This window comes from Pinus tabuliformis, chromosome 5_2, assembly GCF_031772625.1.
Source record: "Pinus tabuliformis cultivar Carrire ecotype Pingquan chromosome 5_2, CPIR1, whole genome shotgun sequence".
Classification (NCBI taxonomy): Eukaryota; Viridiplantae; Streptophyta; class Pinopsida; order Pinales; family Pinaceae; genus Pinus; species Pinus tabuliformis.
Genome location: NC_142306.1, coordinates 94,772,886 through 94,790,346, shown reverse-complemented (window position 1 = coordinate 94,790,346; position 17,461 = coordinate 94,772,886). Strand labels below are relative to the sequence as shown.

The following is a 17,461-nucleotide window of genomic DNA, read 5'->3' as shown; positions in this document are numbered from 1 at the left end:
GATGATATACTAATCTACAGCAAGTCTTGGAAGGATCATGTTGAACATGTTGATAGGGTGCTACAACTATTGGAGGAGAAACAATTATATGCGAAAAGATCCAAATGTTTCTTTGGAGTCCAGGAGGTGGAATATTTGGGTCATATTGTATCTCATGAAGGAGTTAAGGTAGACCCTAGCAAAATTAAAGCCATTAAGGAATGGAAAATCCCCACATCCATAAAGCATCTGCGAGGATTTATTGGGTTGACAAGGAATTATTGCAAGTTTGTTAAGAATTATGGGAGAATAGTAGCACCTCTAACAACATTATTGAAGAAAGATGCATTTTCATGGACTCCGGAAGCAACAAATGCCTTTGAACATCTTAAAGAGGCAATGTGCCAAGCACCGGTCTTAGCTACACTGGACTTCACAAAAACCTTTATTGTGGAATGTGATGCTTCAGGAAATGGAATTGGCGTTGTTCTAATGCAAGATGAAAGACCCATTGCTTTTGAAAGTCGTCCAATCAAGGGAAAGTTTTTAAGCAAAGATATTTATGAGAAGGAAATGTTGGCAATACTCCATGCACTTAAGAAATGGAAACCCTACCTAATGGGAAGACACTTCAAGGTAAAAACGGATCATGATAGCCTTAAATACTTTTTAGAACAAAGATTATCCTCTTAGGAGCAACAAAAGTGGGTCACAAAAATGTTGGGTTATGACTTTGAAATCATCTACAAAAAAGGGAAGAAAAATGTGGTGGCAGATGCACTCTCAAGAAAGGATGAGCATGTGGAAGCATTGTTGTGTGCCATTTCTATTATCCAACCAGATTGGACAAACGAAGCAAGGGAGGAATGGAAGAATGACGAAGAAGTGTGGGCACTTATTCGAAAGCTACAACAAGATTCCAGTACGTCTGATACATTTAGCTGGCAAAATGATTTGTTATGGCACAAAGATCACTTATACCTCTGTAAGAATTCCCAGCTAAAACAAAAGATTCTTATGGAATTGCACACTTCTCCCTTAGGAGGGCACTCAGGATTTCTAAAAACTTACCACCGGGTTAAGAAGGAATTTTTTTGGTTTATCCATTCCAAGCCAACGTTGGGAGGAGGTTTCAATGGATTTTATCACACGTTTACCCAAGTCTGAGGGAAAGAGTGTCATCATGGTGGTAGTTGACATACTTACCAAGTATGCACACTTTCGTGCATTATCACATCCATTTAAAGCCAGTACATTTTCTACTGCATTTATGGAAACAATTCAAAAGCTACATGGAAACCCAAAGATTATTGTAAGTGACAGAGATCCCATTTTCACTGGAAATTTTTGGATAGAATTATTTTCTTGTCTTGGTACTCAGTTAGCTCATAGCTCATCTTATCATCCTCAATCTGATGGGCAAACTGAGATAGTAAACAAATGTTTGGAAGGATATCTTCATTGCTTTGTATCTGATAAATAGACACAATGGGTCAAATGGTTGCCTCTGGCTTAATGGTGGTATAACACTTCCTTCCATACAGTAACAAAAATGACCCCATTTATGGCACTTTATGGGTATCAACCACCATCCATCACATCATATTTAAGAGAAAATTCTAAGGTTCAGGCAGTGGAACATCACATCGAACATCAAAAACAAGTCCTACAACTCTTAAAGGATAACCTCGTGTTGGCACAGAATAGAATGAAACAACAGGCAGATCAACATCGTAGTGAAAGAAGTTTTGATGTAGGTGATTGGGTATTCCTACGGCTACAACCATATAAGCAAATGTCCCTCAAGCAAGCTAAGAAGGATAATAAATTATCACCAAAGTATTATGGTCCATACAAGGTGTTGCAAAAGATTGGTACTATGGCATACAAATTGGAGCTTCCTGCAACTTCTCGATTGCACCCAGTTTTCCATGTTTCATGTTTAAAGAAGGTTATAGGCAACAAGCTCCCAGTTCAAACAATATTGCTAGAACTTGACGAGGAAGGAAAAATTATATTGGAACCGGAAGCAGTCATAGAAACAAGAACTCGACAGCTACGAAATTGATCAATTTTAGAGTATCTTATCAAGTGGAAGAACTTATCCGCTGAAGATTCCACATGGGAGGATGAGAATTTTATGCAGAAGTATCCAAAACTACTCAAACGTTGAGGACAACACTTTTTTGAAGGCGAGGGGCATGTTGGGTCCCTATAATACTAGTGATTACCCCGTTACTATTGTAGTTATACCCCTTATTAATATTGTTGTGCCCCTATTGCCCCCATATTGTTATTACTGTGCCCCATAGAATCCCTCTATTGTTATTTTTGTGGCTTTATATTCTTATTGTTAGGTCGGTTGGATTATATTGTGACTCCTTAGACTCCTATATATAGAAAGGAGGTTTTGTCATTTGAATCATCCAAGAATTGTTCATTTATGTAATGTAAAGGAGGTTGCCCCCTCGAAGAGGCTGAATTCTAAGGTGTTGATCTATCTTTTCTATCTTTTCTTGAGTTGGTTTCATAACAAACAACCATAGGAATCCCTCTAAAATTGACAGGTCAAGCATATGAATGCTAACATCTACTTCCACAAACCTCCATTTTGATTTGGTTAACATCAATTCCAACACACTTGCAACCATTAGCCATCCAAACAATGCTAACTATCCAACAATCTCACCCTTCAACATTGATGGCAATAACATAAGATCCCCCTCAAACCAGGCATGGTCTTCTTCATTATTTTTCTTCTATGATGCATTGGTAATCTTCCCTCCCTTTACCATCAATTAAAAAGAATTCCCTTGAATACGCCTCCTAAACTGTTGCAACATACTCTTCAATTGATCCCACATGCTGAGTAGTTTCCAACACACACTATAGTCCATTCATTTGGGAGGACTCACAACCCATATCTTCTACCTAAGATATTCAAAGGGTTCTCTTACGAGTAGGTTAGTAAATATATCTGCAAGTTGCTCTTTAGTGGCAACATATTCAATTCGAACAACATTGGCTGCAACCTTCTCCATTAAGAAATTAAACTTGATATGGATGTGCTTGGTGTTTTAGTGCATGACATGATTCCGAGATTATTCTTAGTGATACTAATGGCACTATATTATCGCAAATTATTGGAATAGGATTAGTAAAATCCACTTTAACGTCCTTTGAGGTCTTCTTAATCCATAGAATTTATGAGCAACAAGTGGCAACTGCAATATACTCTTCTTCAACAATTGAAAAAGAAATGGAGTTTTGTTTCTTGCTAACCGAAGACACTAAGTAGATTCCCAAAAGGAATGTTGCACCAGAGGTTCTCTTCCCCTCAACAATATTGCCTACCCAATCAACATCAGTATAAGCCTTCAACTTAAACTCTCTAATTTTAGAATACCATAGTCCATAATCAACTATTCCTTGAATATATTTGAACATCATTTTTACAACAATAACATGACATTCATGAGGAAAATCTTGAAATCTTGAAATCTCGACACAAGACCCATTGCCTGCATGATGTTTGGTCTCCAAGTTATGAGATACAATAGGATTCCTGTCATTAATCTATACTTAGTCTAATTTACTAGTGGTGTCTCATCTTCTTTACACAATTTGCATCCTCTGAACATACGAGTGTTAACTCACTTGCAATCTTCCAGTCGAAAAGTCCTCATATTTTCTCGTATATACTTGGATTTGGAGATAAATACCCCATTTTTTGATTGAGAAATTTGTAGTCCTAGGAAGAAGAAAAATTCTCCAATCATGGACATATCGAACTTTGTCTGCGTACAGTTTTCAAATTGTTGTCCCAATTGTTCCAGATAACTCCCAAATATTATGTCATCTACATACACAACTACAATTAGTATATGATCATCTTCAGACTTTGTTTATAGATTTTTTTCTACAATACCTCTCTTTAAGCTTTGTTGTTAAAGGTATCAATCAAGTCTTACATACTAGGATATAGGATCATGTATCCGTCCATATAAGGCCTTTTTCAGTTTGTACACAAACCCTTCCATTTTGGTGAGTGTGCATCCTTCTAGCTACTTAATATAAACTTCTCCTTTTAGATCTCCATTGAGAAATTATGACTTCACATCCATCTGATATACCTTGATGTTTCTATGAGTGGAGAAGGCAAGAAACATTTTGATAGCTTCAATTCTAACTACTGGTGCAAAGGTTTCCTCTATATTTATCCCTTCTATCTAGGTATACCCTTTGCAAACTAATAAAGCATTGTTCGTAATTACTTGACCCTGTTAATTTAACTTATCTTTGAAGACCCATTTTGTACCTATGAGATTTCTCTCTTTGGGGCTTGGAACAAGCTCCCAAGTGTCATTCTTCTCAATTTGGTCAACTTCTTCATTCATAACTCTCATCCAAAACTTGTCCTCACTTTCCTAGATGATTTTTTTGGGCTCAACCTAAGATAGGAGAGAAATATTTGCACAACTTTCACTGCTAATAAATTTCCTCCTCATTTAAACACCAAGTCTTTGATCTCCAAGAATTTGACTACCAAGGTTTTCTTTTTATACATACCTGGAAGGTGTTTTGGGCCTTGGATTTGTGCTCATTTCCACATCTTCATTATCTAAATATGTTTCATCTTTATCTAAGGGTCTGATGTTTGAACTCTCTTCTCCATCTGAGTTCAGGTTTTATTTGGAGGACTCAAGTTGTGAAGCTATTTCATCTACTACTACATCAATGCAATCCTCAACCCTCTTTGTTGGTTTGTTGTAGCACATGTAACCTTTACTTAGAGTAGAGTACCCACGTAATATACCCTCATAATCACATGAATCGGACTTTCCAGGATTTTTATCATTCCCTTTAATAAAGCATTTTCTCACAAACAACTTGTAGTGTTTAACTGATTCAGGTCTCCCTTTCCACAACTCATACGGAGTTTTATCCCTATTCGGACTAAGTTGTGTTCCATTTGATAGGTACACTACTGCTTCTGCTGATTCTCCCCAGGTGATGTGAGGTAAATATGCTTCATCCATCATAGCTAAGGCCATTTCTTAGATTTCTCTATTTTTTTCTCTCAAGTACTCCATTTTTGTGTGGAGTTCTAGCCACGAAATATTGCCTCCTTATGCCATGCTCTTCACATAATTATTCAAATTCTCTTGAAGTGTATTCGCCTCCTCTATCTAATCTTAAGCATTTGATCTTGAGATATTTCTCCTTTTCTACCTGAGATTTGAAAATTTTAAAGTGTTTAAACGCTTTTGATTTTTCCTATAAGAGCACGATCCAAGTTTCCTTGGTAAAATCATCAATAAGCGGCATAAAATAGTTTTCTAGTCTTGGAATAGCTGCTCTAGTTGGACCCTAGATATCTATGTTGATTAGCTCCAATGGTTAGATGAAGAAAACTCTTTTCTCTTGAAATAAGACCTAGTCTTCTTATCAAATTGGCATGACTTGTAGATTGAATTATCAGGCCCTGACAGTCTTCTAAAACCTCTTACACCTCCTAGCTTGGTAAATATTATCAAACTTTCAAAATTCATATGACCAAGTCTCCTATGCCATAATCGGGCTTCACTCAACTCGCTCAAATAGAAGTAAGACCCTTAAGACATCAAATACATATACGTTATTGTGAGTTCTCACTGCTTTTCCCACTAGATTTCCATTTTCTTCCTTTCAAATCTCATAGTCCTTGGATCAAAAGGTCACATTAAATCCATTATCACACATTTGACTTATAGTAAGAAAATTATGCTTGACACCTCCTACAAACACCACATTTTCGGCTTTAGTCTTTTCATCGAGACTGACTATGACCTTACCCTTAATTCCCATTGGGGCATTGTTTCTGAAAGTTACATTTCTCCATATGTACTTTTATTTTAGCAACAAAAAATTGCTCTTATACCCAGTCATATGCTTGGAGAAACCATTATCCACATACAATCTTTTTTCTTGATTATGTGCTCATAGAGAAAGTCCACATTCCACGTTCTTTCCATATTTTCATTTCCAATTATCCTTATCATTTTTAGAACCTCATTGCCAAATGTTCTGAGACTTATATGGATACTCAAACTTGCTTCTGCACTCACTTTCCATGTCCCAAAAATTATTTCATTTGAATTAAACCTCATTCATTATGGGAGAGAAGGAATTTCAATTTTTGAGATATAAATTCTAATACTTATTCTATCTTAAATTTTCATTTCTTTCAACTTTTATCTTTCTATAATCAACAACCTTATGTCCAAAAATGTGACGTTTATAAAAAATAAAATAAAATAAATGAGAGTACATGAAGTTGGAAGTTTCATGATTTTGTGCATGAAGATACCTCTATTGTCTCGCTAATTGATTTATTATGCACAAGTGTGGTTCCTTGGGGTAGAAGGACTTATTATTCCAATGATGGGAGTCTTATCTAGCTTGCTCCCTTTTTGTCTTCATTGATTATTTCTTGATACAACTTTGCATAGCTCTAACATTCCTCAAAACCTACAGACTTGAAGTTCATCTTTCCCATAAAATATTCCTATGTTTTGGAGTAACCCAGGCATGTTTTGTTTCCTTAAGACCTCTAACTTCTTAGAATTTTATCTAGCTTCTTTGTTCCTTCTGCAAATTTTTCATTTATGCCTTTCTGGACCTTCATTTTCTCAAGATCCATTCGGAGAGAGATGGCCTTTGCCTCGAGACTCTAACAATTCTCTTCCCATTCATGGATCAAATATTGAAGAAATTCTTCCTTTCATTTAGCTTCTTATAGTTCGACTTTCAAGGAAAAAATTTGATTTTTTCATGTTTTTGAGATCCTTTCCTTCTTTACCTTGAACAACTCCTATTTTAATTTCTTTTTCTCTTCTTATAGTTTCTAACATGTTCCTTGTTTCTATTCTAGTAGAAGGGCTAAAGTACCTTTTTTTACTATCTTCTTCAAGTTTTTATTTTTAATAGACAAACTCTGCATTGCCAAAGTTGTACATACCTTCTTCAGCACATTGTAGCTATTCTTTTAGCTTCCTGTTCTTTCTCCTTCCCTTCTCTAACTCATCAAGAGCACTGATGAGTTCCCCTTCAAAGTCCACTACTCCTTCTTCTTCTTCTTCCTCTTCAGGTTCAATAATATTTTGTTTCTTCGGGTCTACTCCAAATCCCATAAGTAAATACTTATCTGAATCATCTTTTGAAGAGTTTTTATTGTTTCTTCTAATGTTTATGAGATTTGTTTCTAAATTTCTGATCATCTTCCTTTTCATTCCTTTCTTTGTAAGGGAACTTGGAGAAAAAATGTCTAAGTCTCCAACAGTCAAAACATTTAAAGCGAAAGTTCCATTTATATTTTCTTGGTCCATGCTTCATTTTCCTATCAAATTGAGCAAACTCTTGATCAAATTCATAGTTGGAGAAACATTAATTATCTTTGTGCTCCTGGCCTTCCTAGATGCTTTAAACGCTACCTCCTTCGGTTCAAACTTCACTCTTCCTACTCTCATCTCATAGGCTATGAGAGTACCAAGCAGCTTGTCCATCTTGAGATTTTTTAAATTAGCCATTTCTTCAACATCAAAGACTTTGGCATTAAATTTCATGGCTAGGGATCTTGATGCATTTTGAACAATCATATCTTACTTAACTTCTTCACCAAGTCCTATAATCATATTGATTACTCCATCAACTATGAGGAAGTATTATACTATGCTTTCTTCTTCACTCATTCTTAATCTTTCAAACCTCATTCTGAAGGTTGGAAATTTGGCCTCTTTGGCTTTTTCATCTCCTTCATGACTCTAATTCAGTGTCACCTATGCTTCCTTGGCAGACTTACAATGCATAACCTTTATGAGATAAAATTGACTAAGGCCAAAGATAATGGCATTGTTGGCTTTAGGATTATTTCCATACAATTTTTTACCATCTTCATAGTAGAAGGAACATGAGGGACATCATAATCTACTAGTACATATCTCCAAACATCTACTGCTAGAAACATAACATAGGCTTCCATCATAACTTTCCAGAAGGCATAGTTTGTCCCATCAAACATTGGTATCTTGCTTGAGTAAGAATCTTGACTCTCTTGCCTAGACATAATTCTTTATGGATCTACCTTCCATTCGTTAGACTATTCCTGAAGGAACTCGGCTCTGATATAAATTGTTGGGATAACGAATTGCTAACAGGGGCAGTGATTCAGCAATAGTGAAGTTCTTTCAACTTTAAGTATAAGTCTTTAACTCTTTTCACTATGGTCAGTTACTTGTGAGAGATTTCATACACAATGAAGATGATCAACAAGATAAGGCATTCACATGTACATATAATCCACATGAGAAGCATACTCATATTGACACAACTATTTTTAAGTGGAAACGCAAAGGGAAAAAACCACCAATATGTTTGTTATTATTATGCAAATTATGCACCTACCTGATTACTACAATTTGTTTGTGAGCACCCACTAAGAGGAGGCACCAACCCCCTTAATATAGTAGGCACCTACTTTCCAAGAGGCACCAACCTCTTATGAATGTCAGCCACCACCTTCTCTAGCCATTGTTCTACCTTTCATACAATTTTCAAACTAAAAACATTGGTAAATACATATATAGAGAAATACTAATCTCATTCATTGTAGTATCATACTTATGCTCTTGGTCCTCTACTATTCCATAGGCTCTCTTGGCATCACAAAGAAGAACCCTATCGTCTGCTCACTCTACAACATCGCACTATACTCATCCTTCTGCTCTAGCCTACATATACACTACTCTCAACCTTATGTTACACACACTCTCTCCAACACTTTGCTTTATTTCAACACTTGGGCTCGTTTCTAAACATTCACACACTCTGCTCCACTCTCTTCAACACATACACAATAATATTATATTCCCCCGAGTTTTTCAATGAAAAACCTGCATTTTCTTCCTCTGCTTCACTGAGCACAGTATTGTATTTTTCATCATCCACACTGCCCGAAAGTGTACTCCTGACATGCCACTCCGTTCTCTTGTTGCGTCTCTTTTCAAAAATTCTTGCACAACATTAAAAATGAGGATGGGATTTTTTCACTTCATCAATCCCATGTGTGATTATCCATGCTGAGAATTTAATCTCAGTCCTCCTGCACACTCCAATCAAACTCCCCAAGCTTATTCATGGCTCACAGAGATTGACTGTACTTCAACATGGTTTCTATGTTCTTCATTTTTTTCTATAAGGTGTGCACGGGAGATCAAAGATGGATTTCTTTCAACATCGAGACAAGCCCAACAATTATTTTATGAGAATCATGGTCCTTGTTGCCTTGACCCAACGATCTTTATAGTTTCCATTACTTTTGTGTGCATTTACTCTCAAGCTGCCAACCCATTCATCCTTTAATACTATGTACTGGAATATTAGATCCCTTTCATTTCATAACTTTTATTAAAGGGAATTCTAGCAAGACACGAGATCGCGAGGTTGCTAGCCCTTTTTTCTTTTCCCCCTTCTTGTTTTTCCTCCATGGGACCCCTTCCTGTGACCACTAGTATAGTACTTAAGTTCTACAATATCGTAGCCTTCATTTATCGTAACTTTTATTAAAAAAATGTTATGAAACTAAGATGTCATGAGATTCCGAGCCCCTTCATGCTTCGCCCACTTTTTTTTTACACCATCGGATGCGGTGCTGTGACCGACGGATTAGCACTTACGTGTTGAGGCCTTCATGCTCTTATCAAGGGCCTATCTCCCTATGTATTTTATCTCCGCCCTTGGTTATTTTGGCTTCCTCAACCAAGTACCAACACATCAAACCCCCTTTCATCGTAACTTTTCTCCAAAATGTATTTACAAAGGATTTATGTAATCTTTGGCCTCCAATATACTTCCATAGCACTTAGGTGTTAGGCCTTCTCTATGCCCTTGGTTCTTTGGGTCACCACAACCATGTTCCACTCACGATCAGAGGTCCACACATCGGATCATAACTTTCATATAAAACAATTAGACAAGAGTTACAAAAACTCCAACCTCTAAGATGACATCATGCTAACGTCATCATCTCCATGTGCCATCAACTTATTGGTGACATGTCTCACGTGAATTTTCCCTATTAGGCCACCCAAAATACTGAATTTGACTGCCCCGTGTCCTCTGTGCGGCCACGTCATTCTGACATCATCTGCTTCATCATCTTATCAGTGCTAATCACCTTCTACCATGTGCCCTATTGGAGAAGAGAGGAAGGGTCCCTCTGTCCTTTGATTTTTCAATGAATTTCTTTGTAAATCCTTCTCCTCATAACTTCGACACCTTTTAAAAGACCTCATTCATAAGGACTTATAAAACTACAATATTCATATGGTCTCAACCTTCCAAGATTCCAACCCGCTCTCATATTCTGATATGCTTCCTACTAGTCCTTCTGATATCAGGTCCTCATGTTTTGACCCCTCTATCAGGTTTTGAGAATCATCTCCCGAAATTCCAACCCTCTGAAATTTTGTCCTCCCAAGGTCCCGAAATGCCACCGTACTCTGATATTTGAGCCTTCTTAGGACTTCAAGAACCTAACTTTGGCAATTAATAAATTTTGATCCACAAGGCCATTTGCCGACTTCCACACACTGTTGGACAACTCTCTCATAGCACTTTTCAATGGCGAAGGTCTAATGTAGACTTTGAGCCCATTTTCTCCCTCATAAATGGTTGAAAACTCTCTATTGTTCTTTTCACCTTAGCTCTTATCTTGTGCCTGGAATCGTGGACACCCAACCACCATAGTCATCATTTTATGGGTTCTCCAATAAGCATGCTACTATGGTGAATCTCTACTAGAGACTACAAAAACCATGGGACTCACCCTAAGCTTGACACATCAACCAAATCAATGCTAGTATCGCATACCACAAAACTCCATGATAATTAAGTTGACATGAATGCCAACACACTTGTAGCAACTAGCCATCTAGAAAATGCTAACTTTCCAACAAATATTTCACTATGCAATATGTTTTGAAGAATTCAACCTTCAGATTTTGATCTGTAACTGTAGACACAAAAATCAAAATTTTCTTGATCTCAGGCATGTATATAAGATTATGAATGCACCTGAAACTATCATTTGGTAAAGTCATTTGAATATCTCCATATCCCATGATATGATTTGCACGATCATTGCTAAAATAGATGCTTCCACCATTGCTTATTTCATTGAGTGCTTCATACAAGTCCTTATTGCACGTCATGTGGATCGAACCTCCAGAGTCCACAAACAAAGCATTAACTTCATCTCTTTCAGAAGACAATACAACATTAGACATAAACAACTTAAGATTGAGATCAGAATTCAGGCTTTCTTGTGCAAAATGTCTTGAATTTCATCTGTGTTTATTATGCCTAGCATCATCACTTTTATTCTTATAGCATTCTCTTGCAAGATGCCCACTTCTACTAGGGTAAAAATATTTTATTCTAGAATCATATCTAACAGATGACATACCTTGATTTTATTTCGAAATCTCCTTTTCTCACATGAGATTCCACCTTTATTTGCTCCTCCTTGTTTCCCTTTGAAGAATTCCTTTTTCACCACAAGTTCCAATTCTGGATTCTGAGGCTTCAAATTCTTGTGCCTCTTCTTGCCACAATATACATGACAATTCCTCAAAGTTTGGTGCTTTCACCCTTGTTGTTACTGATTCACCACTTTGTTAAAAAAACTCAAATAGAACCACATAGTGCTAAACAACACCACCTAAAACTGAAACAAAAAAAGATTAGATTATGAAATTAGTATATCTGCTTGCACGTTGTTGGATGTACTTTCCAAAATCATAAGAAATGTAGTTGCCAAAAGTTGGATGTGCTTGCCAAAATCATAAGAAATATACTTGTCAAAATCATAAGAAATTAGTATATCTACTTGCATTGTTGGATGTACTCTTGGTTTTATAGTGGCAGCTACCATTAGATGTACCTGCCAAAATCATAAGAAATTAGTGGTTTTTGGATGTACTCTTGATGTTACAGTGGCAGCTACCAAAATTGATCCTCGGTCTTCTTTAGATTAGGTGACAATTACCTATTCCCCAAGATGTAATAGAACAAGAGAGTGGTGAACACCACCACCTAAAACCAAAACAAAAAAAGATTCGATTAGGACGTTGATAGGATAACGACCACCTACACATGAAAGAATCTGATCGAAGCAAATCTAATTGTGCTATCATGTGACTTTAACTTGATGATGTATGGGGTGATCATGTGAAGTTTGTGTTGGCTGGTATATGCCTGTTGCTCTCTTCCCCCAATATGACTTAAGTTCTATAAATTTGAACATTCCTCGTACCTTCCTTCTATACTTAATACTAAAGATAGGTCACTACGCAATTTCTAGGTATTGTTTGAGGTTAGACGTGAATAGAACGAGTTGACTAAATTGCGTTTCCTCGAAGCTTCATTCTCAAATTACAAATAATGAATTTCACTGTCGAGCTTGCGTGCCTTCCCTGCTTAGCAACATATGGAGAAAGGTTTCTATCACCACCACTGTTTATAACAATGTTGATCTGCTCCAGTTACAGAGAATCAAATTCTATTCTGCCGGGGCGATTGAACAGGTCCATGTCCATTGAAGTGACAAAACAAAGATAAAACGAGACTGCTCGTCCAACTTATCGCTGATGTTCGAGACGTTTATCAGTTGGCCCTGGAATTAATCGGAGAGAGGTGCCGGGCTTTAAGAATAAATAGGGCAATTGCCAGGTGTGTTCTCAGCTAGAAGTTGGATAATCTGCGGGCATGTGTTTTGAGATCACGCGAATGAGCAGCTATTAACACGTCAACAGTATGGAACACTCTAATTCCCAGACCGACTGGCTGATGATATTAGCTTTTGCAGCCATGGTTATAGTGAACGTATGCTTGCTATCCTTCATCGCCTGCTGTCGCTGTCGAATATTTCTGACAGAGACTATAGGTCCAGACAGAGGCAGGGATGTTAATGATCCGGAAAACCGCGCCGGTGAAGGTGGCCCGAGAGGAATCGATGAGGCAACGTTGGATTCATATCCGACGATGGTGTACTCGGAAAAAGTTTCCCGATCATCAAAATCTGAGAGAGAAGAAGAATCAGGAGCAGAGGACAAGATTTGCTGCTCTATTTGCTTGAGCGATTACAGGGAATCAGAGGTTGTGAGAGTTCTGCCTGATTGCAGTCACATGTTCCACGTGGATTGTATCGATCGATGGCTTCGCCGCCACGCCACATGCCCCCTCTGCCGAATTTCCCCTCGTCTCCAATCGGCCCTGGCAAAAGAACCCTAGAAACCGAAATTAGGGTATCGTTGACATGGCCATGCGCGAGGGTCCGGGAGATCGACAGCCATTAGTTCGTAAGTGCGAGGATCCGGGATATCGACGGCCATCCCTTCGTATATGCAGTTCCTTACAATGGGAAGTTCACGTGCTTCTTGGTTTGCGTTGCCTTTGTGTTGTCTGTGACATAAGAAAAATCTGGCGGTGTCTGTTTAGTGAAGGTATAGATTTGTAAGTTAAATTTAATGAAGCCATTATGCTGGGTACGTATCAGATTTGACTGGGATGGACCTTCGTTACATTTCTCGGGTTCACAGTTATTTATATCGAGGAAGATGAATTGAAAGCGCTCTCCATAGCTTTCAACGATTTATTTGTTTCCTATTGATGATAAAACTTAGATGCAAACTTAATGAAATGGTTTCATATCTTGCACTCTTGCATACGATTATAGAATAATGATTACGGACATAACGATTATTCGTTTCAGAATATGCATACTACAATAGATATTAGGGATGATTTTTGAGTTTAGTATGAATATTGAGAATATATATTTTTTTATTTCTATAGTCTAGAACTCCAATCAAATTAATCTTACTCCGGAAATTATTTCAAATTGTAATGAATTCATTATTTGTTCATCACTAGTATAATGAAGAACTAAATTTGGTTTGTTCTTCTAGTGATGAAGGGTATAATGAAGAATTAAAATGGGTAATTAAAAGGTTAGATTTTAATGATCATTTTATAACCCAAAAAAAACATTTAATTATATTTATACTAATAACCACGTTCTATTATATCTTAATCTATGTGTTTATTGTAATTTATTTAACAATGACTTATTTCATTTAATAGTTATTTAACATCTGAAAGCAAGATGGGAACGGAAGGGCGGAACAAAATGCATTCATTCAAGCTCAGACTTAAGGAAATAAAGAACAAAATCAAGAAATGGAATAGGGAAGAATTCGGCAACATATAGCAGGAGAAAGGTAAACTTCAGACTAGACTGGAAGAAATACAACAACAAATCATCAAATACAGAAGGAATGAGGAGGTAGCTGAGGAGGAAGGCAGGGTAATCAATCAACTGGAGGAAAGACGCAAATAGGAAGAAATTCTGTGGAAACAGAAATCTCGTGTCCAATGGCTAAAAGAGGGGGAAAAGAATTCCAAATTCTTCCACAAAGCGATGCTGAATCACCGGCATCACAACAGAATTTTCTCTTTGAAAGATAGTCAAGGAAACAGAGTGATGAAGCAGAAAGATATGGAACGGCTCCTCGTGGAGCATTTCAAAGGCTTCCTAACACAACCAAACATTAAAAGAACATAGGAAATAGACAAGGTTTGCCAACATATCCCTAAGAAAGTTACCAGAGAACAAAATATGGCTCTACTCAGGGTAATCACCAAGGATGAATTAGAGGAAGTGGTTAACAAAATGGCAAAGAATAAGGCACCGTGGCCCGATGGATTTACCATTGAGTTTTACCAAGCAGCCTGGAGTTTTATGGGAAACGACTTGCTGGACTTAATGGAGGAATCAAGGTGTTCTAAATGAATGCACCAGGGACTGAATGCCACTTTCTTGGCCTTGATCCCGAAGAATGGCAGTTCAGACGAACCGCAGGGATTCAGGCCCATATCCCTGTGTAATGTAGTGTATAAAATCTTAGCATCAATTATGGTAAATAGACTCAAGTCGATTCTGCCAGAGCTCATAGCGCAGGAACAAACAGGTTTCGTCAAAGGGCGGCAGATTACTGACGGAATCATAGTGGCCCAGGAAGTGATTCACTCCCTAAAAAATTCTCGAAACCTAGGTATGCTTATCAAATTAGACTTGGCTAAGGCGTACGACCGCATTAGCTAGAGATACTTGGAAAGCATTCTCAAAGCCCACAGATTTGATCAAAGATGGGTAAATTGGATCCTCTCAATGGTAAGTACCCCAGTGATGTCAGTCTTGATGAATGGTACCCCCTCCGAAGCCTTCAACCCATCGCGTGGATTAAGGCAGGGAGATCCCCTGTCTCTTTTCCTTTTCATCCTGGCCGCGGAAGGTCTGGGTATGCTAGTCAAGGCCCAAGTCGCCAGGGATCAGGTAAAGGGGCTACGAATATGTGGGAATGATCTCCTTTTTTCACACCAACAATTCGTCGACAATGTTATGTTATATGGCCAGGCAATGCTCAAGGAGACCCAAAAGATTGTCAAAACATTATCTGAATTTAATCAAGCTTCCGGGATGGAGATTGATAAGGAGAAATCTGAAGTTTTCTTCTTTAACACCGAGCTAGCGATCCAAAGATTCTTGGCGTGCACCATGGGTTTCAGAATTGGAACCTTCCCGACAAAATACCTGGGCATTATGTTGATTGATCACCAATACAGCGCCGTTAACTGGGAACCCTTAATTAAAAAAATCAGGAACAAGATGGAAAATTGGACCTTTCACTCATTGAATGCCCCTAGTTGGCTAATTCTATTAAAAGCTATTCTACAGGCTATCCCAATCTACCAGATTTCATGTCAAGCTATTCTGAAGTCCATTAGTCAAAAGATGGTCATCATGTTCAAGAAATTTCTTTGACAGGGAACCAGCAAAACTAGAAAATGGGCATTAATTTCGTGGGAATGGCTAAGCAGTCTTTCCAAAGATGGGGGTTTAGGATTAAGGGACTCCTTCGTTCTTAACCAAGTAATGGGGGCGAAGCTTTGGTGGAGGTGGACTCAGGGCGACCAATATTTGTGGAAGGTGATATGGAAAAGGAAATATGAGGCAACATGGGAACCCGAAGTCAAAATGAGAAGCCAGATAGAGGTTAGAGGCTCCGCAATTTGGAACCTTGCAAGGGGTTACAAAGAACTGATCAGAGATTATAGCTTTCGGGAGATAAGAGCTGGAGATAAAGCCAGGTTTTGGGAGGAATCATGGCAGCAACGTGAAAGGCTCATCCATAAGGAAAACATTCAAGCCATCCATGATTTCATGTCCCATGTAGAGGAGAAGGTTATAGGAAAAATTTGGAAACCAGGGGTAGGAGGATATTGGCGTGACTGGAAACAGAAAGAAGACTGGGAAAGGGCCCCTGACAGAGACAGATGGCAAGATTATTACAAGGAGATGGCATCCCGCAAACTGGTGAGGAAAACTGGGCCAAATATTCTAAGATGGGGCAGTCGAATTCAAGGCACTTTCTCAATAACAAAAGGATATTATCAAAAAGCTAAACAGAATCAACAGGTAGAGACAAAAAAATGGAAAAATCTATGGAAAATTAAACATTGGCCGAAAGTGTCCTTCTTGGTCTGGACTATGTTACATGGCAAGGCACTTACCTGGGACCATATATAGAGGAAGGGGCGGCAAGCACTGTCTCGCTGTGTGCTCTGTAATTCACAAGAGGAGACTATGGAGCACTTGATGAACTGATATATAGTCAGCAACACCTTGTGGGAAAGCCATTTCAAAATGTTTGAGCACCGTCACAGAAATTATCAAAACATCATCAATACCATAGAAAACTGGTCAAGGAAACCTTACCAAAACCCAGTGGTAAATCATGCGTGGCTCCTCTCCATTGGGTTCTTGATCTGAAACATATGGAAGGCACAGAATAATGTTATTTTCAGGGCAGAAAACCGAGCTCCAGCAAACATATGGGAGCAAACCCTCAGGAATATGAGAGAACCAATTTTAATAGAGAGTTGGAAGGACGAGGACTACGAATGGAGGAGAAAATCCTGAATAGACTAGAGGTAAACCAGAGTATGGTAAGCAGGAGTGTCCAAAGAAATGCCCAAGTCAGAGAGGTGGCAGAAATTACACAGTACAGACACCCCCCACAGGGATTTACAAAACTAAATTTCGACGGTGCTGCCAAACACAACCCGGGCGAAGCAGGTATCGCGAGAGTCTTCAGGAATGACTGTGGTAACACCCTGAGAATATTTGGAATGGACTGCAGGGAAGCGACTAATAATGAAGCGAAACTGCATGCTCTGAAGTGAGGCCTGGAAATTGCGATATAGGTCAAAATTGAGAGTCTCCAAATTGAGGGAGACTCAAAATTGGTGGTGGACATGGTAAGGCAATTACAACAGCAAAAACCAATGGAAAAAATCAGCAAGTTCTGGCGAACGGTGTGGC

At 38.2% G+C, this 17,461-nt stretch overlaps 1 protein-coding gene across 1 annotated transcript; it reads left to right on the top strand.

Moving 5' to 3' along the window:
- Positions 1 to 12,831: 12,831 nt before the first annotated feature.
- Positions 12,832 to 13,308, top strand: LOC149157683 (putative RING-H2 finger protein ATL71). The gene has a single exon (XM_089433761.1). The coding sequence runs from the start codon at positions 12,832 to 12,834 to the stop codon at positions 13,306 to 13,308; it is 477 nt and encodes a 158-aa protein (XP_089289887.1).
- Positions 13,309 to 17,461: the final 4,153 nt, after the last annotated feature.